The sequence below is a fragment of the Corella eumyota genome, chromosome 3 (assembly GCF_963082875.1).
Source record: "Corella eumyota chromosome 3, kaCorEumy4.1, whole genome shotgun sequence".
Taxonomy (NCBI): domain Eukaryota; kingdom Metazoa; phylum Chordata; class Ascidiacea; order Phlebobranchia; family Corellidae; genus Corella; species Corella eumyota.
Genome location: NC_137492.1, coordinates 1,699,546 through 1,724,678, shown reverse-complemented (window position 1 = coordinate 1,724,678; position 25,133 = coordinate 1,699,546). Strand labels below are relative to the sequence as shown.

Here is a 25,133-nt window from a genome sequence, read left to right as displayed (position 1 = left end):
GCTATCGAATTTTTATATTTAATTGCACTTATTTGGTAAATTATTTTATATATTGACGCAGCACAAATACGATTAAATCTTTTGTAATATTTGTTGTCTCATGATTTGTAAACTCAGCTGATTTACTTTGTTTTTAAAACGACGTCATTTTTAACTACTCAACCGTTCAGATCAAAACTTTAAAATTTAATAGTTTATCCTCATTACAGAAATTTATTAAAAAAGTAAATCCCAAATTTAAACTTATTTGCAGTTACAGAATATTATTCTCCGATTTTATATATTATAAACAGAATAGTTTTATTATAAAATGAATTTATTACAAAAACAAAGAAATCCTCGGAATAAAAATATTCGAGATCAGTTAAAAAAGTGTAAAAACATTATCTTAATTCCAACATAACCTTTAATTATTTTAAACTAATCCCAATACACACAAACAAATCATGCTTGCTACATTATTTAAACAAAAAACATGTTATTTAGTAAAACAAAATACCAGAAGTTTGATTAAATGACATTTTTAAAGTTTTTTTTCCAATTAAAAACTTTTTTTCTACATCTTTGAAATTACCAATTTAAACATTAACAAGATATTGTTTTTATGTCACTTTGGTATAAGATGTCGGGCATTATATTTAGCTCCGTGATCAAACTTTGTCATCTTCTTTTCAGCCGTTCCACAAGTTCCTACACCAACTTTACCCAAGGCTCCTTCGGGTGAAGCAAAAATACTTTTTTTCACCTAAAAAAACACGATTTTAGCAAGATTTTAAACAAGCTCTTTATAACAAATAACCTTTTTTAAGTTCTCAATTAAGGGCATTTATAATTTAAAACTAATGGAAATTGACATACTTTTCCTTTTCCTGTTTTTGAAAATGTTTTTTTATTAAAATCAAGCCATTTTGTTTTTGAGATTTCTGATTCGGCTTCTTTTGCCTTTGCACGTTGTTTCTTTTTTAAGTTTTTCTGTTTTCTATATTCTCTTTGTTGAGCCATTTCTTCTTTTCTATAAAACATTAAATAGTTAACAAATACAAAACCTACACTACTAATATGTAGATGCAAAACTTAATAACCATTAACTACAGTTAGCACTGCAAGAATAGGAGATTTTAAACTGAAAAAACTTAAAATATATGAAAATTTTATTAACTTACTTTTGTAAAGCTTTAGTTTTGGGGTTTGGAGCAGCAGGAATTATTTTTCCTCCGTCATCGGGTAAATGTTGTAGACACGATATTTTACACATATCCGATACTTTTAAATCAGGAAAATGAACAACAATAGAATCACTCTCAGGTAGAATATCCTCAATAACAGCTTGATAATATCTAGAAAATTGCGTTATTTATATATATTTTTATAGGTACAGCAAACCGGCAGCGTGGTGTAGTGGTAAAAACACTTGCTACACCACCATAAGGTCGTGGGTTCAATCCCCACTGATCTCATGCTGTAGCGTCCTTGATTAAGGCGCTATAAACAGTATAAACTCCTGCTGAGCCAGCACTAAATCAGCAGTATAATTATCGGGCAATTATAATCTATAATATCCCAAACTGCCACAGGCAACTCGAGACTGAGTCGGAGTAACTGATGTTACTCTATGTTTAAATTGCGCATTCGACCTTCCCACATCGAGAATAAAGATACATACAAAAAAAATGTTAAAAGTTCTCTTAGAACCACTTAAAATCTGGATTTCAAAAATTTTTTGCATTTATTAATTCTTTAAATACCACAATAATTATCACTATTTTATATGTTGTTACTTGGAATAACCTTTAACCTAAATAACCCTATAAAATATTCAAAAGAATTAAATACTTACTTTCCATCATCTTGTTTAATAGCTAGACATCGATCTCCTTTCTTCCATTTTGATGATTTTGACTTTGTTGTGTTTGTGGAACTTGGTTCATTTTTAGTTTCCTCTAAACCAACTAAATCTACTGTGAGTTGAATAACCTAAATGCATAAAAAAAAACGATTTTTTACAATAATTTGGTTGAATTAAAAGCTACATTAGGTATTACCAACATTTAAATCTATTAACAATCAATAAACTACAATTTACGGATGTTCAAAAAGTAAAAATGATATATACAGTTTTTCAAATTATAATAATTCACATAAAATCTCTTTAAAAACACAATTATAAAAATTAGTAAATTTACACAGATTTTACACAAACCTCCAATAAATCTTGCTTAAGTTTCATAAGTTCATCATTTTCTGGGTCTTCCTCTAACGCAGCTTCCACTTGAGAAAGTTGGACTTTGTAACTTTCTAAACCAGACGCTAGTTCTTCAGCCATTATAAAACTATGGCAGTGGGTAAGTTGAAATGGAAATTTGAGATTTTACTTGTGATTTGTACAAGCTGACAAGAAAAACGATAATGACAAACTGACAAAAACTGGCTTTTCTAATTTGTTTTGTGCCTTTACCCGTGCAAATACGTTGCTGGTGAGACAGACTATATTATAAGTTAATTGTTTAATAATCTAATTTACTGTAATTCTTTAATTTTGTAATTAATTCGCAAGTTTTTGGTCAATTTTTTTATTTCTGTTTGTCCGGCTAATGACGTCATTAAACATAAAAAACATACCACCTAGCGGGATCAAATATTTTATTAATCGGTTAAAACTTTGAGTCTCTCCCGCCAAAAAGTTTATAAAAAATTCAATATTTAAAAAACATTACCTTAAAAATCTATTTTAAATATATTATTTATTGTCCATAAAAATTGATTGTTCTCTACCAATATAGGCCGTTACACAGTATAGAAAATGGTTTATTTTAGGCCTTCAAAATGGTGCCTACGCTATTTTTATTGAGCTCTATTTTTCCGGTAATGCAATTCATGATGGTGACTTTTTATTATGCCTATAAAAATCATAGTATTCTCTATAAATGGCAAGGCGATTTTTGTATATTATATTCAATACAGGTTTATGTGTTAAAAATACGTTCGCAAAGGTATAAGAAAATGTGATCGCATTTCTTAAAATGCAAAAAAAAAAAAATTTGTCTTGACGATTTACAGATTTGCCCTTCTAATCTGCCTAACATCAATAATAAAACGCTTCGCTGGGTAAACAAAAAGTATGTGCATACCAACTTCGGTAATAGAATCGAAAAAGTGAACTTATAACAGCATTATTTTTGCTTACATGGCGTTTTTCTTGCCAAATATCAAAGGTAAAATGTGCGTTAAGTTCTATTTTAGTTGGTTACAGGTCAAGTTAGGCTTGCTTAAGCTTTAAATGCCTGCAGCAATACTTTAAAAAATGTATATTTATTAGGCACAAATAGTGTTATAGAACGTCGTCAATTACAACATAACCTATAACGTCAGATAGTGTTAATAATTGATATCATTTAGCTTCCTATGCAACGGTAATAGTTCGTCATAAATCCATGTGCAATTCTGTAACCGCTTCTAGTTAGTGGTTCACGCAATTTGACCTAACATCATTACAAGCGTTGTAATGCAATTCAGATAGCATTCAAAATAAGTTAAGTCACATTAAGGTTATAGGGATATAGGTAGTCTTAGTAATAACAGTGTAAATATCATTTTCGACCTTATAATACCGCGGTTCAGTACAGTTTTATAGTAAAGACTACTAAGAATGCGTTATTGGTATGTAAACAATATCAATTTACTATTCTCTCAATCGCCTTTTTTTTAAATTGTATTGCTTTATAATAAAAAAAGAGCATGACTTTTTTTATGACTATCTTTTCGTAATTTTTTATGACTATCTTTTCGTAATAAAGACATTCGTTTGGTATTCAACTGTGCACTTTTTTAATACAGATATATAATGGCAAGGCCAGTGAAAATAGTAGTCGGTATATTTGTAGCAATTATAGGTTTATATTGCCTGTGCGCACTACGGACTGTTGTATTAATAGCAACAAGAAATCCACAGCCAACGCCATGCGAAATAGACGAGGTTGAAGGCTTTATACATCTTAACGAATCGTGGCCAAGGCTGAGGAAGGCTCTGCAATTTAAAACTGTATCTTATCATCCTCATCAATATGAAAAGCACGAGTTACGAAATATGGTCCAATACATAATTGAAGGTAGGTTGTTTTTAAAATGATAAGGTTTTTAGTTTGCTAATAAAGAACACTTAATAAACACGACCCACTTTTGTGCTCTAGAAAGTGTCCTTAGCAAGATTTCAAGTACCATAATATTATCTTGTTTTTAAAACACCAAATAACTTTTAAAACCCCCATTTTTAGCGTATCCAGCAATATTTCGATCGCCTTTTGTCCGTAAAGATATCATCAACGGATACAGTTTATTAATATCAGTTCAAGGGTCAGACAAAAATCTTTTGCCTTTTATGCTGACTGGGCACATCGACGTTGTACCAGTCGTGCAGGACGAATGGAAATGGGATGGATTCGGCGCCAATGAGGACGAAAATGGGTTCATGTACGCTAGAGGGGCGGTGGACAACAAGGGTTGTGTAGTGGTATGTTTATTTTTTAGGTTTAAGTTACAATTTAATCCCAAATACAAAATCAGCATTTTTATAATCCAACTTAAATTCTAATGACTGAATTTCTAGGTATCTATTCTATGTTTGCCAAAGTTAAACAAATGATTTATAGTTGGACTTCCTACGTTGCCGCTTTTTTAAATCACATAGCCCGGGCTTTAAATCAATAAGGTCGAATAGGTCGCGTACACATAAAACTGTATCAGCAACCCATGTTATATACTTAACTATTGCATGTTTTCAAAATGTATTGCACAAGCTTACATATTTTGTGTACAGGCACAACTGGAGGCTCTTAACTTTATGCTGGGTAGGGGGATTCAACCAAAACGAAGTTTTTTTATTGGATTTGGTCACGACGAAGAGGTAAAGAGTTTACAATTTATATTAAAATTCAAAAACTTGTATGTCATAAAATTTTTCCATGTTACTGGTGAGTTATAATTGGACAAATCGCTGTTATTAAACCGCAATACAACGCAATCAAACTGTCGCCAATTCGTATCAATACAACGGCTTATTTTCGCTAAGGTTCAAGGTCTTGATGGTGCAGCTCATATTGCAAAAGAGTTACAACGAAGAGGGGTCAATGAACTCGAGTTTTTATTAGACGAGGGGCTACCGGGCTTGCAGAATTTAATAGCGGGATTCAAAGGCGACCTTTTTCCGTAAGTTTAAGCTATAATGTATTACATACATTGAAACTACCCAAGTCCTATACAATGTCCGCAAATACCGGCCTTCAAAACACAAAATTACCGTAATAAAGTCTCTGTATTTCTAGTACGAATATACCTAAATACGGATCGACTGGACACGTATAAGCCAGTATAAAACTAGTTTTATAACGTTAAATGCCTCTTTCAATAAAGTATTACATTCATAAAAGGTACCAACCAATGCTATCTCGAGGGATGTAAAGACCGCGTTCCTATATACTTAATATACCTAGGTAAACAATGGTTGATATATTACAATGCTTGTATTATAGCATAGGAGTCACGGAGAAAGGGTTTTTAAATCTGAACTTCACTGTACATGTCGACGGAGGTCATTCTTCTGCTCCACCCACACAAACAAGTATTGGAATCCTAGCAGCCGCTATAACAAAGTAATATAAGAAAATTTGGAGTAAACAAAGTTTTCTTGAAAAAAAAATTAAAAATTTGAATCGATTTTTGGAAGATTAATATAGTGTATAAAAGATTTTTATTTTTTTAATTGATTTCCTTATTTATTAACTGTTCTTTTTAGCAATATTTCAGCTTTTCACCAAATTTTAACTGTTAATAATATCCCATTTTTTAATTTATTTTACAAAGGTTGGAGTCTAACGTACTGGATATTATATTTGATCAATTAACACAAGATTTTATTGAAAGTATCTCATTAGACATGGGTTTTCCGTTGAACGTTATTTGCTCTAATTTGTGGCTTTTTAAGGTATTTTAAACGTTAACTTTTGACAAAATTATATCGTTTTTTTCAAGATATTTTAATATTAATTTTTGACAAAACTTTTAACTGAATAAGAAATTAAAACTTAGCTACAGGTCATTAAATTATAAACGGTAATAAAATATGCCTTAACAACGCTTTTTATGTGATATAAAAATTTTTTTTATAATAAATTAATATTAATTTTTTTTTTTAATATAATTTTTTTATAATTCTTTTACAGCCTTTGGTTGGTCGATTCATGGCCAAGGGAATGACCCAGGGTCTAGTTAGAACAACGACTGCTATCACAATGATAAACGGAGGTTTGAAAGCTAATGTTGTTCCACCAACAGCATGGGCACTTGGTAATTTCAGAATACATCCTAGCCAAACTATACAAGAGGTATAAACGATCATTTATTTTTTGTATACATCTTTATCCTCGATGTGGGAAGGTCGAATGCGCAACTTAAACATAGAATAACATAGGTTACCTCGACCCAATCTCGAGTTGCCTGTGGCAGTTTGGGATATTATAGATTATAATTGTTCGTTAATTAAGCTGCTGATTAAGTAGGAGTTCATACCGTTTATAGCGCCTTACTTAAGGGTACTACAGCATGAGAGCAGCGGGGGTTGAACCCACGACCTTATGTTGTGTAGCAAGTGTTCTTATCACTACACCACGCTTCCGGTTAAAACGGATTTCCTAATTTTAATTTACGGAAGTAGAGTATTAGATTATATTTTAATGTATGTATAAATTAAATAAATTTAGGCGGTTTTATATATAAAAACAAATGGCTAATTATGTATACAAAACAGTATTCTTTATTCTTCATAATTTTTATTCTTCATAATTTTTTAAATCACTTTTTTTTACAATTGTTTTTTTTTAAAGGTCATAGATCATGCGCATCGTGTTATAAATGACGATAGGGTTAAAATCCACGTGGAGTATGGTGTCAACCCTCACCCCGTAGCACCTCATGATGTAACAAAGGATCGGGCTTATTACGTCATAGATAAAAGTGTAAGGCAAGTTTTTCCAGACGCAGTACCAGTCCCAGGTATTGAAAAAAAAGTTAAAAAAAGGGCAAAAAATATATCTTTAAAGTCTAAATTTTAATCATTTTTATACTTGGTAATTTTGGGTAAAGCAACGGACTAGGAGTTTGTAAATTTTTCGATTGTTTTTATTATTTTATATTTATTAAACTTTTATTATTTTATTTATTTTTATAGCTACCAACACTGCGAATACCGATACAAACCATTACCTTAACTTTACCAAATCAATTTACCGAGTTACTCCAATAGTTTTAAAGACAAAAGAAGTTACTATGTAAGAGATATTTACTTTACTAAAAAAAATTATATAAAATTCCAGCAGCGTGGTGTAGTGGTCAGAACACTTGCCTTCACTACTTGAGGTCCTGAGCTCGTTCCCCCATGATTTTATGCTGTAGTGCCTTTAAGTAAGGTGCAATAAACGGTATTTACCCCTGCTAATCCAATATTTAATCAGTAGCATAATTATTCGGCAATTTTAAATAATAATATTTCAAATTGTCAAAGTTAACTTGAAACTGGGTTGGGGCAACTGATGTTGCTCTATGTTTAGGATAACTAAATATGACAAAAAAGTAACAATATTTTTATTTTTTGTAAGGATCCATGGTAAAGACGAACGAATTTCTAAAGATAGCTTCGAAAAACAAATGAATTTTTACTACCATATTATGCTTAATGCTGATAATGATATTCTAGTTGAACCTAAATCACATGATTCTGCAGAATTGTAAACATTACACTGGCGTTTATTAACTTATCTATTTCATGGATGTAATTTTTATGCAATTCGTTTTATTTATGCTACTTTATATTCTATACAATTGTATATGCGAAATAAAATTTAAACTTCATAAATGTAAAGTTTATTTACCTATTTTAGTGCAGTTTTTTGTGGGATTATTTTGAGTATTTATTATTAAAAAAAAAGGTGAAATTTACCTTGTTCGGTAACTTAATTAAAAAAAAAGGTTGTAAAGTTTATACTTATTATATAAAATAGTGTTTCCTAATATTTAAATTTGAAGAATTTATATCTTACCTGTTCAAAACTCTAAGTCATTAAAGATTTTAATTTTCTTTCTTCGGTGCATTTTAAAATTATGTTACAACCTAACCTCTGAAATATACAAAACATCGTTATTATAATTTAAATGGTCCAGTTACATTGTACGTTATAATATTATGAGTACAAAATCACCATGTTTATACAAAGCTTCAGTTTCGCAAAAGTGCACAAGAATTTTAAATTTGCAACAAAAATTCTACGAAAAACATACAGAATTTCAACGTTTGAACATAATTAAATAAATTTGATTATAAATATATATAAAATGTTTCATTGGAATAATAATTGGCGAAATGAATTGTGAAATATAAATAATACAGTAACAGTTAAAGGCAGTTTTCGGCACCAGAGTTAGGCAAATATAAATTTTCTAAATAAATAAACATTAATACCCCATATATATGTTGATATTTATAATTCAGTTTTTGAACTTTTAGGCGGTTTTGGAATTTCTTTAAGTTCATGTTTACGCTCGATTGGATAGTTTAATAAACTTGAGAATTCGAGCAAAAGTTTTTTCCAGTAGCATGTGACATCCTCCATTTTAAGACGAGATGTGATAAATTTTCGACCCCTAAATTAAATGTTATAATATTTTAAATTGGGTTTTATTTAATTGCGTTCAATAAAATAAATATAAGTTTTAAGACACTTAAAAATCAATGTTACAAAAAAGCGCTTTAATAGTTGTAACTCTTGCTGAGCCAAACATTAGTAGATTAAATAGCCCACAAATATTTCCCAAACTGGCAAAGCTAACCTGAGACCGGGTCAAGACAAAAAATGTCACTCTAGGGGACTTTAGGTTCAGAATTTAATCTTCCCACAATGAGGATAAAAATAAAAAACTCTTTTTACCTGTTTGCAATCTTTTTTACAACTTCATCATTTTCCTTTGCAAACAAAAGTAATTCTTCCACCTCATGCAAACCGGTTGAAACCGGAATATAATGAACCCAGGGTTTTAAAGCTGGGTAGAAAAACTCCAACCAATCATTACCAACATGGAATACAAGAGAGTCGCACATGAATAAATGTTTTAGTCGAAAACTGGCGGCAACTCCTCGGAAATTAAACAAATACCTGAAAAAATTAAATATTTGTATTAAAAATAGCATAGCTTAAGTTCACTTTTTAGCTATTATATATTCTCATGCAAAAAGAAAAATGTTTTAACAGAATAATATTTTAAAGATAATTTATAGAATTAAAACTCACTTGTATTTGCAGTGGTCAACTAAATGGATATTTTCAGCTGGCTCCGCACCTAAAGTGTCCTAAAAACATCAATTTATTTAAAAAAATAACAAATAAAACCTATAAAACATTCCTGAAAAACTAGATTTTGCCAAAAATTGACCTATACAAAATCTATTTACAATGGAGTTTAGTGAACAATATATATCTATCCAATTTATAGGCTTATAAAAACAACAAAATGTTGTTTGTGGTGGGAAGGTTTAACCATACTACAACAATTAAAATTTCATCCATAAGGGTCAGGTGTTTCTACTCAATAAAATCTGATTTTAAATTTTTTTTTTACCTCTTTGGATTTCCAAGCTTGATTTTTAGTATACTGGGCATCAATTAACTCTGGTTTTTCTCTGGATAACAAGATCAAGGGATCACGCTGACTGCTTGTCCTCGAGCCCCGAAAAAATCCAATATTTTCTTTCTTTGACCACGGAAACTCCTTTGCTTTGCTGTGAATTAAAAAAAATGTTAAAAATAGCAAGAACATATTCAATAAACTTACAGTTTTTTCTATGGCATTAGAGGCTAATATTATATATGATACAACTTTAGTTTATATGTGTTAAAAAAGCACAACAAAATCTTTTAAATTAACCTATAACTCCACTGGTTTACTTATAATAAACTTTACAAGGCAATAAAAAATAAGTTAGTTAAAAAAACTACCTTTCCAAATCTTTTCTTATCAAGTCCCACCTACCCAGTCCTTTTGGATAAAGAGGCCAAACTGCTGGTCCTCCTTGCCAGAATGTCCAAGCTGGATACATGATATCCCAGTGTCTTTTCTCCTGAATATGATGTAGGTTAATTTAAGTTATTTTCTAGGCTTTGTGACTTACATGATAATTTTCCCAAAATATGTATTTGGTTTGAACTACTTTTTTTTGTATATATCTTTATCCTCGATGTGGAAAAGTCGAATGTGCAACTTAAACATAGAGTAACATCAGTTACTCCGACCCAGTCTCGAGTTACCTGTGGCAGTTTGGGATATTATAGAGACTATAATTGCCCCATAATTATACTGCTGATTAAGCGCTGGCTCAGCAGGAGTTTATACCGTTTATAGCGCCTTACTTAAGAGCACTACAGCATGAGAGCAGTGGGGATTGAACCCACGACCCCATGTGTGGTTTAGCAAGTGTTCTTACCACTACCCACGCTTCCTGTTAAATTTAGTATACATTTTGCTCTATAATAAATATGTTATATAGCTTGATGCAAATACAAAACAAAATAATCGACAATTTTTACAAGAAAAAATTGTAAAATCAACTAACCTCTTTGCTGAATGACAACACAGGTTTTGGGGGTTTAAATTTCATCGACTTCGGCCAATCATGAACGTTTAAAGCAAATTCCATATCAGGTAAGTCATCAATGATTTGCATAATAAAATGCTCAACTCCTGAACACCTTTAAAGTAAATTAATTTTAATAAGTTTCAAATAAGATTTGGTATGCTTTATTTATTTTTTAAATAATAACATAAATTTTTTTTCAACTCTGTTTAATTTTCTTTTATTTTTAATGTAGAACATGGACTTAAAACATAATACATGGAATTGAAACATAAAATTTAAACTGTGTAAAACATAAATTTGTGTTTAACTTAGACTAATTGACTATTTTGACATTTTGTAGTTTACTAAAAAATATGTTACCTGCTTGGAAATAAACAGTCATCTTGTCTGTACATTTTGTGATTCATAATTTGGTAATGAACGTTATTTTCAAGAGCATTTTTCATATCTTCTTTAGTGATATTTCCCTTGTCCGTCCATACTTTTAAATCATTTGTTATTACATCTGCATGGCAAGTGCAACCACTTTTACAAGGAGTATATTCCTTCGTGGCTACTTCTATTATATCAAGATATTGTTGCCACCGATTTTCTGTGCAAAATTACAACTTAATTTAGAAAAGAACACAACAAAAAATCTATTAAGAACAAAAACAGATTTTATATTTATAACTGTACAAATATAACACTTAATTTTTAATTACCCGAAGAGCTGTTAATAATTGTAAATAATGTTGAAATTGCAAGGACAAACCATATCACCTTTATGGACATCATTTTAATCTATTTTATAAATAAACTATGAAAACAATAGTAAAAATGTTAATATAATAGTCTTTATAGTGTTTGTCTATTTTTAAGATTTAAAATCAGTTCAAATTGCCAAAACAATATAAGAAAAATAGGATGTACAAAATACCTTAAAAATCTTAAGTAGGGTCAAAAATTAAACCTTTATTACTTTACTTTTTAATTGTGTCTAACATTATCTTTAAAAATGGAACTGCAATCTTAAGAAAATACAATAAAAATTTCAAGTTAAGAATCATTTTCTGGTTGGCGACCAGTTTGTGACAAATGTTTAATCGGATCGACCCAATTCCATCCTCTCGGTTTCTCTCCATATACATTTACTCGATCGGCTAATTTTCGCTTCTGTGCTTTTGTTAATTGTTCTTTTTTCTCCTTCTTCACAGCTACTAACTGTTCTTTAGGTGCTTCTATAACCTTAGCGACTTGCAAAGGTTGGTCAGCCATTAATTCTTCATGATTATCTTTGGCAAAATCTATTAAAGTATATATCATTGCTTCTCCTAACATAGACTCACATTCAGTATTTAAAGTTTTTAAAATAGAGCATTTTACATCGCTTATAATATGATTATTGTAGAAAGCGTTTAAATTAATTTCAGGGGCACAGTTTGGGTACTCAGGGGGCCATTTGAACTCTAGTAAAAAAGATTTCGGGTCTCCATCCTCCCCGATTTTGTATTGGTAACATGATTCGTTAATTTGTTTAAATGCCGAGTCGTCCTCGAAGATTGAAATTAAAACTTCTCGCTCTTCGACTTGATCTTCATTTTCACTCATTTTTAAATTTTAAAGTTTTTCCTAATTTCTGTAAGTAAAAACAATTAGGATAAAATACTTATTGGCAATATATTAACAAGTTATTAGTAATGTAAGAATACAAAATTTGTATAACGGCAAAATTTTTACAAAGTCATGAAAAATGAATAACAGTTATAAAAGTAATTGTAAAAGAGGTAAAAAGAAAATTAACTCTAAATAAAACCTTTTTGTTAGTATAAGTTGCGGATATTAAAAAAAAAAACAAAGTTAGTTACATATAGAATAGAAAAAAATTTAAAACGAAAATGGCATGAAATCCTAAGTAAGGTTTCAGTAGAGTTAAGGTTTTAACACTTGAATAAAAAGGAGTGTACGAAAAGGTCAACTAGCAAAAATTAATAAAAATAACTGCATTAAAAATAAGAATTATTGCATATACACAACAAGATACAAAACATTTCTATGTGATGAGGAAATAAATGTGGTCTAATACTTTAAAAAATATAATTTTTGCAAAAATTTAACATAATAATTTTTATAAGTGTTAACTGTTAATTTTCAAAAATTTTAAAATAAAATATTGTTTCAGTATCCCAATCCATTAAACATAATTTCTTTTATAGAGATGGTGTACTCTCTTGCCTTGTCCCATACATTAGGTCCACTAACTCTATAATTATTAGGAACAATTGGCCCGAAATATAAAGCAAAAGCTAGTTTTGGGTCTGTTAAAATTAAACTCCAAAACGAAGGAATGACTTTAAGTTCCTTGGCAAGCATTTCTTGAAAGTGAAAAAGGGGTACCTAAAAAAATTGAAAAAAAAACTTTCAAAAATCAACTTAAAAGTAAAATTATACAAGCTATAGTCATATTATACATAGGGATGGGCTGAAATCCAAATTACTCGGATTCGACGAGCTCGAGTATTTTGTCGCGATACTCGGCCGAGTCCAAGTACTCGGTTATGACGTCATTTAAACGTATTTAACTGTTCACGAGAATCTTTCCCGCATAATTTTAAAACTGCAAAATTTGCCAAAAAACCTGTATTTATGGATTATAAAAGGTTTAACATTGGCAAAACTACTTACCGCTGATAGCAATATCATCTTAAGTCCAAACAAAAATGTTTAAGTCTCAAATTTATTATGCGTAAAATTTAGTAAAAAAAGTGTAGTAAAAAGTGTATTAGTTGCGCAATTGTTGCTTAAATAACGTAATATAATTGAGAGTAGATTAAAAATTATTAGAAAAAGGCAAACCTCGTGTTTTTTTATGTTTAGTAAATCGTATACGATCTTAAATGACAAATTATTACTCGGTGTCCGAGTACTAAAAAATGCTCGACGAGCACGAGTATTAAAATATGCTTAATACTCGGGCCGAGTACTCGGACTCGGATTCGATTGGCCCATCCCTAATTATACATAGGTTCTATAAACAACTGTTTTTAAGTTTAAAAAATGTTAATATTATTACCTTAAAAACAAATTGTCCTCCAGATTTCTTCAACAATTCCTCTCTTTCCTGATTCCAAATTTCCTCCATTTTTAATTTTGTTGGCAATTTCATTTTCCCAGCAAAAATTTGAACAGCAAGTCGACTCTGAATTATTAAAATTAAAAATGAGAGTTTAATATGCAAATTTTAGACTTTTTTTGGGTTACCTGTAGTTCAACTGCTGGGTTAACTGGCCCAACCCCAAGTGGGACACAACCAATCACACACAGGGTTGAAGGGTGGGTTGAATTAAATGGGAAAGTCCATTTATATAACTTCATATCACACGGGTCCTCTAGTAAAAAAAAATATAATTCAGTTGACAAAAAAAATTAAATTTTAACGAAATCAAAAAAATAAATATTTAAAAACTAAATACCTGGAACTACATCAGAATCAAGAAATGGAAATGAAGTCAAATACCCTGTGGACAAAATTACAACGTCCACTTTTTCACTGTTACCATTTTTATAAATAACCTCTTGACCTTTGAACTCTCTAATATCAGGTCGAGTTTGAACAGCTCCAGTGTATAACTTTAGTTTAAGTTCGTCGTTAATAGCAACATTTGCCAGCAAGTGTAAAGGATTGTACCTAAAAAAATCGACATTTTAACAAAAATTCACATTTTAATATTTAACATTTTAAAAAATTCACAATTTAAAAAATTGGCATTTTATTGACATTTAAAATCTAATTAAAAATAATATTTACTTGCACTGTAGTTTGCATGCTTCATGATTAAAAGTGCTGCCAAGTAAATTAGTCACGATAATATCCAGTAACCATCGAGGTAACTTCCCCAACATACTGAGAGTAAATCTGTTTAAAGTCAGGTCCATAGGAACTCCATTCTGTTGTTTAAAAAATATTTATATGAAAAAAATCATTTTATTAGCATAGACTATCAAAGTTCACAAAAAAGACACCAACTCCTTTCTTTAGTACTATTTGTATGGTTACAGTTTTAATTGTCAAAATATGGTCGCAATTTTTAACTAATATTTTCCCCTAATAATTTATCTGCGCACCACAAACAGCAGTTATATTTATTTTGCAGGGCTATAAGTACGACAAACATAAACATATATCGTCCGCTAAGCTTCTTTATATTAAGATTTTTTATTTAGTTTTTTAAATATAAACTTACCTTTCCAATTCTAGATGTTATCCACACCCCATTCCTACTACTGAGCAAAACTTGATCTGAAACTTTAGTGCATTCAGTCGCCATATCACATCCTGAATTTCCTGCTCCAACTACTAATATTGTCTTATCTAAACAATATATTTTAATCAGTAGTTAATTAAGTCAATGGACCTAAATAGCTCAATAAGAAAATATACTTAACATACAAGCTTATTATTTCAGTAAAATCTTTAAAGTCATACATAATTTAAAATAAACAAAAATTTAGAAACAATGATAAAACTAGTCCTTGCTTGCCCTACAGGCTGCATTATATTTGTTGTATTATGGGCTCAACTAATATTGCGCATGCAATTATTTACCAACGCACTAGAGCACCAGATGATTTATTTTTAAGGCCTCTAAGTTGGAGATAACATACATAATAAACAATCCATTAAACTTCATTATATATAGATTACTACCAATAATTTGATAACTTTAATTACCTTTATATTTATCAGGGCCATCAAATTCACCGCTGTGTAAAACTTGTCCAGTAAAACTATCAAACAAACCGGGAATGTTTGGTTTATTTTGTTTACTCCATTTTCCAGCGCATACCATTACCACATCATATTCTGTTTGGGTTATTTCTTTAGTGGTTTTGTTTTGAACATGAATTATCCAAGATCCTAATATAAAAAAAATAATTATAAATTGTTTTGAAATAAACCGGCAACGTTATAGTGTTATAACACTTGTTACACTACGTAAGGCAGTGGATTTAATCCCCACTGCTCTCATGCTGTAGAGCCCTGAAGTAAGGTGTTATTAACGGTATAAACTTCTGCGAAGCCAGTACTTAATCAGCAGTTTAATTATCAGACAATTATAATCTATAAAATCCTAAACTGCTAAAGTCAACTCTAGACTGGTTCAGGGTACTAATTGTTACTTTAGGTTTAGGTCGCGCATTCGACCTTCCCACATTGATGACAAAATAAAATAGTATAATAAAACAAATTTTTTTACCTTTTGTTTCATATTCCTTAGATTTTTCTACTCTTAGTACCTCAGTATTAAACTGAATACATTTTTCAAGTCCAAATTTTTTGGCATAAAGGTTAAGATATTCTAGATGTTGTTCCCAGGTTACATAAGGTGGCCAGTTCTATAAACAAATTTCACAAACTTTATTTCGCTAGTATATGTATAGTCACCACTAACTTACAGCATTGTATAATATGCCAAAAATAATAAAACTTACTGTTAAGTGTTATATAATATGCCAAAAATAATAAAACTTAGTTTATAAGTATTATTTCTTCAAATAAACAACTTTAAAACCTACTTCAGGAAGTGGAAAATCTGAAAAGCAAGATCCTAGTTTAGAAACATTTGTGATGAGTGAAGGATAAACTCTTGGGCTTTGGTTGTTTTTCATTCGTTGATCACGATTCCATAAGCCACCTATAAAACAAAAAAATTATAGTTCACGACCCTACATGATGCCATTACTAAAATTTTAACTCTACATCTTGAAACTAAATCAAGTTAGGACATAAGCAATAAGGAGTGTTTTGTGATTAGTAAAGTCTAGTTGTCTATCGATTTTTTTTATATCTTTATTCTTGATGTGGTAAGGTCGACTTTACAACCTAAACATAGAGTAACATCCCAGTTGCCTTTGGCAATTCAGGATATTATTGATTACAATTGCAATAATTAAGCTGCTGGCTTAGCAGGATTCATAACGGTTAAAGTGCCTAACTACAGGGTGCTACAGCATGGAAGCAGTTGAGATCGAAACAACGACCTTATGTAGTGTTGCGAAGACTGCAAGTGTTCTAACAACAACAAAAACCACTACACTACGCTGCCGGTCTGCCGGTCATTAATTTACTTAGCCCTTACCTATTCCTTTCGATATTTCATAACAAACTGGCTCAATACCTTCCTCCAAACAAGACTTAATTGCAGAAAGTCCGGAAGCTCCCGCCCCAATAACACAAACAGATTTCATTATTACGTTTACTACGATACTGTTGGGTAACAATGGAGATATTATTGTATGCTCGACGTGCCTGCGCGCATGAGTAGTTTTATTTTCTAATGTTTCTTAGTTTGTCCTCATTATTTTAAGTTTTTAAAATACAAAACTGAACTTAAAACCTAATTAAATCTTAAACTAAACAAATTCAAAGTAACATTTTTAACTTTATTAAATACTTAAAGATACAGAAATCAATAGAAATATGTTTTGCATATTGCGAAAAATATCAATATAATGTAAGTCACATTATCGTCAATACAAAATAGAGATGAGCTAATTAAACAGTGATTTATCAATTACAGTTTAGTGTCGTAATGTCGTAAGGTTTTAACAGTATAAAGCAAAGCAACACATCCAATTAATAAAGAGTTTTCAGAAGAAATATCAGCTAAAGTTTGTTCAACTTGGAATAGCTTTAAACATAGAGTAATGTTGTCGAAACCAGATGATTTGCAATAGTTTTTTAAGCAACTGTAAGCTGGCATCCATAATTTCTAATAAAACAATAAATGTTATAAAGTTTATCTATTTAAAACAATGCTATTGCAATTATCATATGTTGAAACTAACAAAAAAGTCTATAAAATCAGAATAAAAACTAGTCTTCTAACATCGAGGATAAATATTCTTAAAAACATAAAACTTACCGATTCTTCTATGTCTTTATTATAAGGATGAGTTATCACAATATCTTCATTTATTTCAGAGCCTAATTCCTTTTTATCTGGATTCAAAATTCTTGACAAAACATCACTTGACCATTTCGTGCTGACTTTAGAGGCCAAAGTAGCAATGCAGCAGTCAATAATAATTTTTTCAACTGCATCGTATTCTTCCAAGTAAAGTAAGGCTCGTATCATTTCAACGAGAAAGTGTTTTCGTTGGGGGCCAGCTTCACAATAAATCTGTTAAAATATTAAAGTATTTAGAATTTTCCAAAGACCTGTTTAAGCTAGAACTTTTATTTTATTTTATTTTTGTATTTTACCTTGTATTTGTTCAAGTAAAATGAGGATAAACTATAATTCTGATGATTTGTTTCGGTGCCTATTACGTCACAGGCAAAAGTTTCAGCAAATCGAACGACAACAGCAAAAAGTGGCCAATTCGTGACATTAGAAATTACTTCATCCCAGAGATGAGCGTACACGAACGAAAGATGTTGAACTAAAAACAGAAAATGATAATGAAAGAAATAAAAATGACATCATCAAAAAATAGCTCTTGCAACTATATTACGAAAACAACTTTTTATAGCTACCTGCCAAATAGGTAAAAATTGCAATAAGTACATTTATATTGTTTAATTAATAAGTAATTATTTACTCATTTTTCTTTTTAAATTTAATGAAAATATTTTTAAAAGTTTTTTACCTGGCTTCACCATAGCTTCCACTAATTTAGCTACAGTTACTCTAACTCGTGGCCAATTGTAAAATTCCGTTGCATTAAATAGATGGACCAAGTTCCTTGGAACAAGACCTAAAAAATGTAACAACAAAATTGAATTACTATAAACCAGTTTCAAAACGAAGAAGTGTGTATAAAAAAATCTTACCAATGCTGTGACGTGAATAACCAATATACCATTCCTTATCTGACACAACAATTGGTTCTTTGTTAACTATTGGGATATAATCTCCTTGTGTGTAATGTAGCATCCATTTTAAACGAATCGGAAGTCTAAAATCAATTAAAAAAGGTTAAAAAATACCATTTTTTTAATATTTTATTTAACCAAGCAGTTCCCTAGTCCGAGTAGTCTACAAAATAGTAATTAATATAAAAGCGTTTCATATGTATTATAAGTAATGTGACATTAAAAATTATATTTATAAGAAAAAAAGTGTTAAAATGTATAAAATAATAACAAAACGTACCCTTTTTTACCACTCGTTGACTTAAGAGCGACACCTAACAGTGGCGAAAAAACCTCTCGATCCGAACCCAAAATATAGCGAGAAGGTTTAAGCTTAATCCCATGTTTATTAACCGCCCATTCGTGCTGGTAATCAAGCTTATAAGTTGTAACAGAGTTTAATTCTGGTATTGAGCTTTCATTTCGGTTAAAATTTGGTGCTTTACATGACATTACATGTCGATTTTCATCGTTCACACCAGTAAAAATAACCAAAAAGTTACGGGTGTTGTGACCGATAGAGGGCGATCGAGATTGTTTTAAAGATTTTATAACAAAACTTCGATTAATTCTGGGTTTAGTAGCAAGCTCGTTTTCACTGATTAAGAAGTCGTCATGTTCTAGAATCACTTGTAATCCTGATAATGGTTTTGTTGTTAAATTGAGGTGGAATCCTTGCCTAGAATGTGAAGTTAAAATATAAGAATCCAACAAACGTAACCTGTAAATTAAAATCAATTAATAAATAATTTTGTAAAAAACTAAAGTATTAGTCAATTTAACTTAGGTCTACCAATAATTTTAAATTCAAGGCCTAAGTTTACTTGCCCTTACGACAAATATATCGTTTGAAAAATATCAAATTTTTAAGGTTTAAACTAAAAACTTACGGTTTTTCGTTGAAATCAGTTTGCAAAATTGTCGGCGTAAAACCTGACCCAGAGACCGAAATACAACACTTGGTGTCACCAGAGAAGCGGTCAGGACCGTAAATACCCACGTGATAAAATCGTCGTTCAATCCCGTTCAGAGGACTTGTATTTAAAAAACAACTGTCAAGTAGTTTGACAATAGGGACAACAAATATGTTGTACGATGCATCACCACCTAAATAAAAATAAAACGATTTTAAAAATTCAAGTACATGTGAATATTAAACTATACAGAGTAGCATAAATACATAAAAATGCAATATGGTTTTAATAGTAAACAATATCTTATATATTAACATTTGATTTCAGCTATTAGCCCACGTAATAGGTATGATAAGTTATTATATGAGTAAGGCATACCTACGTATTAGGTTTACTTTTTATTGATGTATAAATTACCAACCTAAGTTAATAAATTCCTTTTATAAATACATCAATATAAATATTTAAAATGCTTTTATATTTACCTAACGGTGGTCTAGCTTTTACATCTAATGATACTTGTAATGTATTTCCATACCGGTAACAGTTTGGTAACTCGTAATAAGGACCCTCGTGATATTGACTTTGAAGACAGGAAAACTTACAAAAATGCCCGACAAGTGAAGCTGCTTGCCCGGTTACCTATAAAATATATATTCATGTTTGGGTATTTAAATATATCCTTAATGTAAAATGTCCATATTAACAGTTTTATTTGGACGAAAAAAATAATGTATTTTATTGGCATGTTAGTAATTTTGGTACAAATAAATATATAAACAAACAAGCGCCTTGATCTAAACAAGAACAATAACAAAAAATAAGCATAACCATAACACTACAACGTGTGAATATGATTTATTTATTGTCAAGTCTATTAAAATATTATTATATGTGCTTGACCGGTTAATTATAACCGTAAAATTATAATCTATCAATTTAGTAGTCTGTGTTTATATAAAAAGGGATTTATTATTGCAAAACAACGTCTTATTCTATCACCTTTTAACCCTAAACCTAATATTTATAAATAAGTACGTGGTCCTTAGACGATTCAGTCTTCATATTTATAGATTTAAGACGGTAAGTAATCCCATATTGCTGTAAAGGTAATCTTATTTATGGCTTATTATATTAGAAGTTTTTATTTAAATTTACACTTTATTTAAGTCGGTATTTTAAGTTTGTAAGATGTTTTTATATTTTGTCCAAGTATATTTTTTTACTATTTTTAATTTACCTAAAAAAGTTGTTGTATTTTTTGTGTTTATACTGGTCGGAGCATTACATTTTGAATACAATAGTGAAGTATACTATTTTTTGTAATGATTTAAATAAGCTTTATCAAATAAAATGTCAATATTATGATTCTTACCTCTTCCGAGCCTGTCTTCAAATCTACATTTGTGCTTAGTTGTAATATAGCTCCTTGCTTAAACAAATTCCTTTCACGATATTCGATTCTAGCTGCTGGGCCAGCAATACAAAACGAATCCGACATTTTAACATTTTCATTAACTGAGGAATTAGTGTTTTGCATAAGATTTTCGTGAGGATCAACTAACCCTAATACAATTCTTCCATCTGTCTTATTTTTTCCAGGGCAGTTGTGGTCTCTTAGTTGAGGTTCTGAGGATTTTGATTGAATTCTGGGCCTAGAGAATCTTCTTCGAGGCGAGGGTCGAACATTAGATACACTTTCCACTCTAACTCGGGCGCTGTGAGTTTTACGAAGATTTGAGCAATAACTACATCTTGCAGGTTGCAAATTAGGATTTGCAGCCACGTGTAGTGATATATCATAACCATCTATCTGTACAACACCTCCAACTGAACCTATTTCTCTTACTATATCTCCATGGTAAATGTTAGTTGATTTTGCACATTTATCTTTGAATGATTGTTCGTTGGTGCTAGGTGGTTGCTCAAAAGTAAGATCTTCATACGATTTGTAATAAGTTTCGGTTTGCTGTGTAGTGTTGTTTATAATTACACTTTCAGATATTTGACTCTGATCGTCGAAATATAAGGTTTCGTTCGATTCCGGGGTGTTATGAGAAGGTGAGGATACTTTACTACCACCGCCTTGCCTTCTGTAATAATTCATAGAGTTAATACTACAAGAAATGCATGATTTTACACAAATAACTAAAAAGTTGGGGTATTTTAAAATGATTAATTTATCGTGAAATTATTTTTAAAGTTTTTATAGTCATGTTATTTTATACTAACTTGAAAAGTTTTGCTGTTTTCGAGAACACATTTCGAAGTGATCCAGCTTTTTTTAGCCTTCTTGGCTCGTTTAAAGGCAGAGTTGAAGTCTTATATGCAGATAAATCACAAGTCGACATTGACCTCATTTTAGTCTGGCGATGGAATTTGTTATCTCCATTTGGGTTAGGTATTAGCTCAAGTACCCCAGTCGAGCGGGCGCTTGTGGGAGGCTTCGCCACATTTGAAGAAACAGACTCGTTCTCGCTTTCAGTTAGAGACATTTTCGAAGACTTTCCAGATGGTGTTGATACATCGGAGCACGAAAACGCCGAATTCGATGCTGAAAGTCCGTTAAAATTAAAAGAACTTTCACAGATTGGTGCAAACACACTGTCTTCTATTCTTGATATTGTTACTGAAGGTAACCCGTTGGCGTAGTTATAAACCTCCGGTTCAAGCGTTCTGTAACCAGTCAGCACCACACCTACGTCTTCTTTGGGACTACTGTTTTCGATGACGTCACAATTCTTTTCCATTGCGTGGCGAAATGACGTTACGTGATTGTCAAGAAAGAAAACAGTTTTCGGTCTGGATTTAGAATGAGTAGAAATTTGACTAAGATCGGTGCTAACTGCTGTATGAGTTCTTGGTGAATATTCTTTTATGTTTAGATCACACCAACTATAAAATAATCAATAAAAAACATTAAAAGTTATAGCACTTTGTAAAATATTTATAGAGTTTTAAATGTTTATAACTAGTCTACCTGTTTGCCTTATAATCACTTCTTATTGACAGGTTAAGGGTGCTCAAATCCTGTTTACGTTTCTGCATAAAAAAACAATAAAACAATTAACTACAAAGATGTTATTTCATAAGCATATTGCTTATTTGTAAAACATGCTAGAGGGCTAGTTACCTCCGTATTCTGACAAGCTGTAAATTCGTCAACACTGCTCGTGGGTGTGCTACTACTGCTTGTACTACCGAGTTTGCTTCTGTATTGTTGTAAAGCATTCTGTAGCTTGTTGTCCAGCATTTCGTCATTTTCCTTTAAATAATGGTTGTTTATTACGTAGTGAGCGTCGCTTTCCTTCGCTGAGCGAATATATGAATCAGCATCTGTGAAACAATGTGTTTACGTTATTCTAACAATGTCTAATCATAAAATTTTAAAAGTTATACAAGTTTGTGAAAATATAAATATAAATTACCCGGCATCATAGAATATACCTATTTTTATTTCATTTTTTTGACATTTCTGTTATTTAAAGTGAAACTTTTATCAACTTTCATTTTTTTTGTATTTTTTGGATTAGTAATTGAATAGAAATACCCCAAATTTAAAACCACTTTCATTTTATTAAGAGTTGGTTAAAATTTATAGTAAAGCAAGCGTAAAAAAACGACGAAATTATTTTTAGCTTTGCACGCTTTACCCATATTAACCTTTACCTAAATAAAATTCGAATGATCTCGCTTAACGTAACCGGAAAGCGTAATATGACGTCACATATACTATTATTGACGTTGGGTAAGGCGTTAGCCCCACCTTCATTACATGGGGCCCGGATATAAATAGAATATAATTGATTATGAATACGATTTATACGTCATAATACGATAAAGGGCGGTTCACATTTGTTCTTTTTTTTAATTTAAAAAATGTTAATTAAATTTTTAAAAAATAAAAAAATTAAAAGTCGAGCGCCATTTTTTCTTTAATCAAGTTTTAAAAACAATATTATCATTAATAAACAAACGTATAAAAATCTATTAGCTTTTATGGCAGATATTAACATAATACAACCTCACAGCAGGTACATACTTAATTGAACTCTCAGCATGTTCTTAACGTTTTAAGCAGCTTCAATTTAACGGACAAATTTGTACTCACTGTTATTTTAAAACGTAAAGTTGTTTGAAAATTTAACCTATAAATTTTAGACGCTTATGTTCATTTTTTTCCTAGTTCAAAAATTGTTAGTTTTTCACAATAACTGTTATTTTTAAATGTGCATCATCGGGTATTGAATAATTTATCGTTTTTTTATAAATCACGTAAGCTTACCTTCTATATTACTGTTTCGTTTCCATGATAGAAATTCGACAATATTTTGATCGCATATTTCTGCGGATTGGTTTTGAATCATGTTATTATTACTAATACATCCATCCAAAATCTTCATGCTTAACTCTGTTATTTAAAACTTATGTATTCTTATTAAACTGCAACGTAAATATATTTATTAGTAAAACTTTATAAATGCTTTAAAAATGGCATTAAAAAACAATTGGCTTTTTTACACATTCAGGCATCAACTAAAATATCTAAGCATTTTCCCTATTTATTAAATAACAGATTTACAGGCAAGCTTTTTAAAATGTTGTTATTAACCTAACAGTCAAATATCTCCAAAAACAACATTTAAATTTGAACTGACTTTTATCGTTTTGAAATATATGGTCCAGACTTTAGACATATATATTTATACCATGACATCTTCACATTCTTTGCAGTGTATAACTGATTATAAACAGACCCTGATCCAATTACATAAAGCGGGAATTTCCATCAAAATGTACTAAAAAGAACGAAAAACTGACTATAAACCAACACTACAATACTATAACTACAAATCTTGTATTTTTCACTCAGCAAAATAGGTCTACCGTGAGTTGGTATTAACCATAGCATATAGCGTTACTTCGACACGCTTTTTAAAACACTATTGTATTACAAATAAGCCGGTATGGTGCTTTCTATATAAAAAAAACACGCCCTTGTCGCGACTTTAATATAAAAGAATTTAATTGCCCGGAGTCAGCGAGGACTTTTTTAATGCATCGTAAAGCGATTGCTCTTAATTACAACAGACTTTAATGCACTTTTATTTATAGTGTTGTCTACTTTTATACAACCTTTTATTTACTACACTGCATATATAACTGGCTATAGCGTACTACTCGAATTTTTTTTAAAAGAAAAATATTAAGAATTATAAAAAAGCCCTTTTTTGCATTTTTTTCTTTTTTTTTCTGATAAAAGGAAGTTAGATTAAGAACAATAGAAGTCAAGTGTTTGTTTTTGTTATCTACGGTTTGTTCTACGGTTTGTTATCTACGGTCTACGGTTTGAATTAAACAAAAGTTTAAATTTAAAAATAACAATCGAATCGCGAGTTAGATAAACAACAACAATAGAGATCCCCGTTCTTTGTTATTTTATCTCCACGTATTCTCGTCTACGTACGTAGGTATAAGTCTAAAAAGTAAAGTGCGCACTTGTTTAAAAATCTTAAATCAAAAAATATAAAATTCATATTCTAAAAAAGATTTTTATTCGTAAGCTTTAATTTTCTTTAAATATGTTTTTAATAATACTAAACATCAGATATTTGGCGTTATTATAATGATTGAATACTATTAAATT

The 25,133-nt window shown here is 30.4% G+C and overlaps 6 protein-coding genes across 7 annotated transcripts; 1 reads left to right on the top strand and 5 right to left on the bottom strand.

The window, feature by feature from the left end:
* Positions 1 to 309: 309 nt before the first annotated feature.
* Positions 310 to 2,591, bottom strand: LOC145745273 (survival of motor neuron-related-splicing factor 30-like). Its single transcript, XM_082563293.1, has 5 exons — positions 2,201 to 2,591; positions 1,838 to 1,974; positions 1,164 to 1,337; positions 859 to 1,012; positions 310 to 745 (listed from the first exon to the last, which is right to left on the bottom strand). Exons 1-5 carry the CDS (start codon positions 2,321 to 2,323, stop codon positions 608 to 610), a joined length of 726 nt encoding a protein of 241 aa, XP_082419419.1. The 5' UTR covers positions 2,324 to 2,591; the 3' UTR covers positions 310 to 607.
* Positions 2,592 to 3,841: 1,250 nt separating this feature from the next.
* LOC145746060 (N-fatty-acyl-amino acid synthase/hydrolase PM20D1-like) lies at positions 3,842 to 7,786 on the top strand. Of its 2 annotated transcripts, none has more exons than XM_082564243.1 (10): positions 3,842 to 4,106; positions 4,272 to 4,507; positions 4,814 to 4,900; positions 5,066 to 5,202; positions 5,526 to 5,645; positions 5,857 to 5,977; positions 6,216 to 6,377; positions 6,876 to 7,044; positions 7,220 to 7,319; positions 7,647 to 7,786. In XM_082564243.1, exons 1-10 carry the CDS (start codon positions 3,842 to 3,844, stop codon positions 7,777 to 7,779), a joined length of 1,530 nt encoding a protein of 509 aa, XP_082420369.1. In that variant the 3' UTR covers positions 7,780 to 7,786. The 2 variants fall into 2 exon arrangements, with proteins under 2 accessions (XP_082420369.1, XP_082420370.1); XM_082564244.1 differs by having other exon boundaries at positions 7,661 to 7,756.
* LOC145746063 (protein O-glucosyltransferase 1-like) lies at positions 5,536 to 11,476 on the bottom strand. The gene is made up of 9 exons (XM_082564246.1): positions 11,380 to 11,476; positions 11,036 to 11,267; positions 10,652 to 10,787; positions 10,038 to 10,159; positions 9,661 to 9,820; positions 9,333 to 9,391; positions 8,973 to 9,197; positions 8,088 to 8,688; positions 5,536 to 5,635 (listed from the first exon to the last, which is right to left on the bottom strand). Exons 1-8 carry the CDS (start codon positions 11,450 to 11,452, stop codon positions 8,526 to 8,528), a joined length of 1,170 nt encoding a protein of 389 aa, XP_082420372.1. The 5' UTR covers positions 11,453 to 11,476; the 3' UTR covers positions 5,536 to 5,635; positions 8,088 to 8,525.
* Positions 11,477 to 11,493: 17 nt separating this feature from the next.
* LOC145746064 (RWD domain-containing protein 4-like) lies at positions 11,494 to 12,288 on the bottom strand. Its single transcript, XM_082564247.1, has one exon. The coding sequence runs from the start codon at positions 12,263 to 12,265 to the stop codon at positions 11,714 to 11,716; it is 552 nt and encodes a 183-aa protein (XP_082420373.1). The 5' UTR covers positions 12,266 to 12,288; the 3' UTR covers positions 11,494 to 11,713.
* Positions 12,289 to 12,513: 225 nt separating this feature from the next.
* On the bottom strand, positions 12,514 to 16,927 carry LOC145746062 (dimethylaniline monooxygenase [N-oxide-forming] 2-like). The gene is made up of 10 exons (XM_082564245.1): positions 16,795 to 16,927; positions 16,232 to 16,350; positions 15,913 to 16,051; positions 15,387 to 15,572; positions 14,899 to 15,026; positions 14,463 to 14,602; positions 14,128 to 14,342; positions 13,916 to 14,043; positions 13,728 to 13,853; positions 12,514 to 13,051 (listed from the first exon to the last, which is right to left on the bottom strand). Exons 1-10 carry the CDS (start codon positions 16,901 to 16,903, stop codon positions 12,833 to 12,835), a joined length of 1,509 nt encoding a protein of 502 aa, XP_082420371.1. The 5' UTR covers positions 16,904 to 16,927; the 3' UTR covers positions 12,514 to 12,832.
* A 262-nt stretch (positions 16,928 to 17,189) lies between these two features.
* Positions 17,190 to 23,889, bottom strand: LOC145745023 (uncharacterized). The gene is made up of 13 exons (XM_082563009.1): positions 23,772 to 23,889; positions 22,620 to 22,822; positions 22,467 to 22,528; positions 21,719 to 22,381; positions 20,862 to 21,579; positions 19,972 to 20,128; positions 19,463 to 19,679; positions 18,814 to 19,293; positions 18,492 to 18,616; positions 18,308 to 18,415; positions 17,922 to 18,100; positions 17,581 to 17,838; positions 17,190 to 17,427 (listed from the first exon to the last, which is right to left on the bottom strand). The coding sequence occupies exons 1-13, from the start codon at positions 23,887 to 23,889 to the stop codon at positions 17,230 to 17,232; spliced, it is 3,486 nt and encodes a 1,161-aa protein (XP_082419135.1). The 3' UTR covers positions 17,190 to 17,229.
* Positions 23,890 to 25,133: the final 1,244 nt, after the last annotated feature.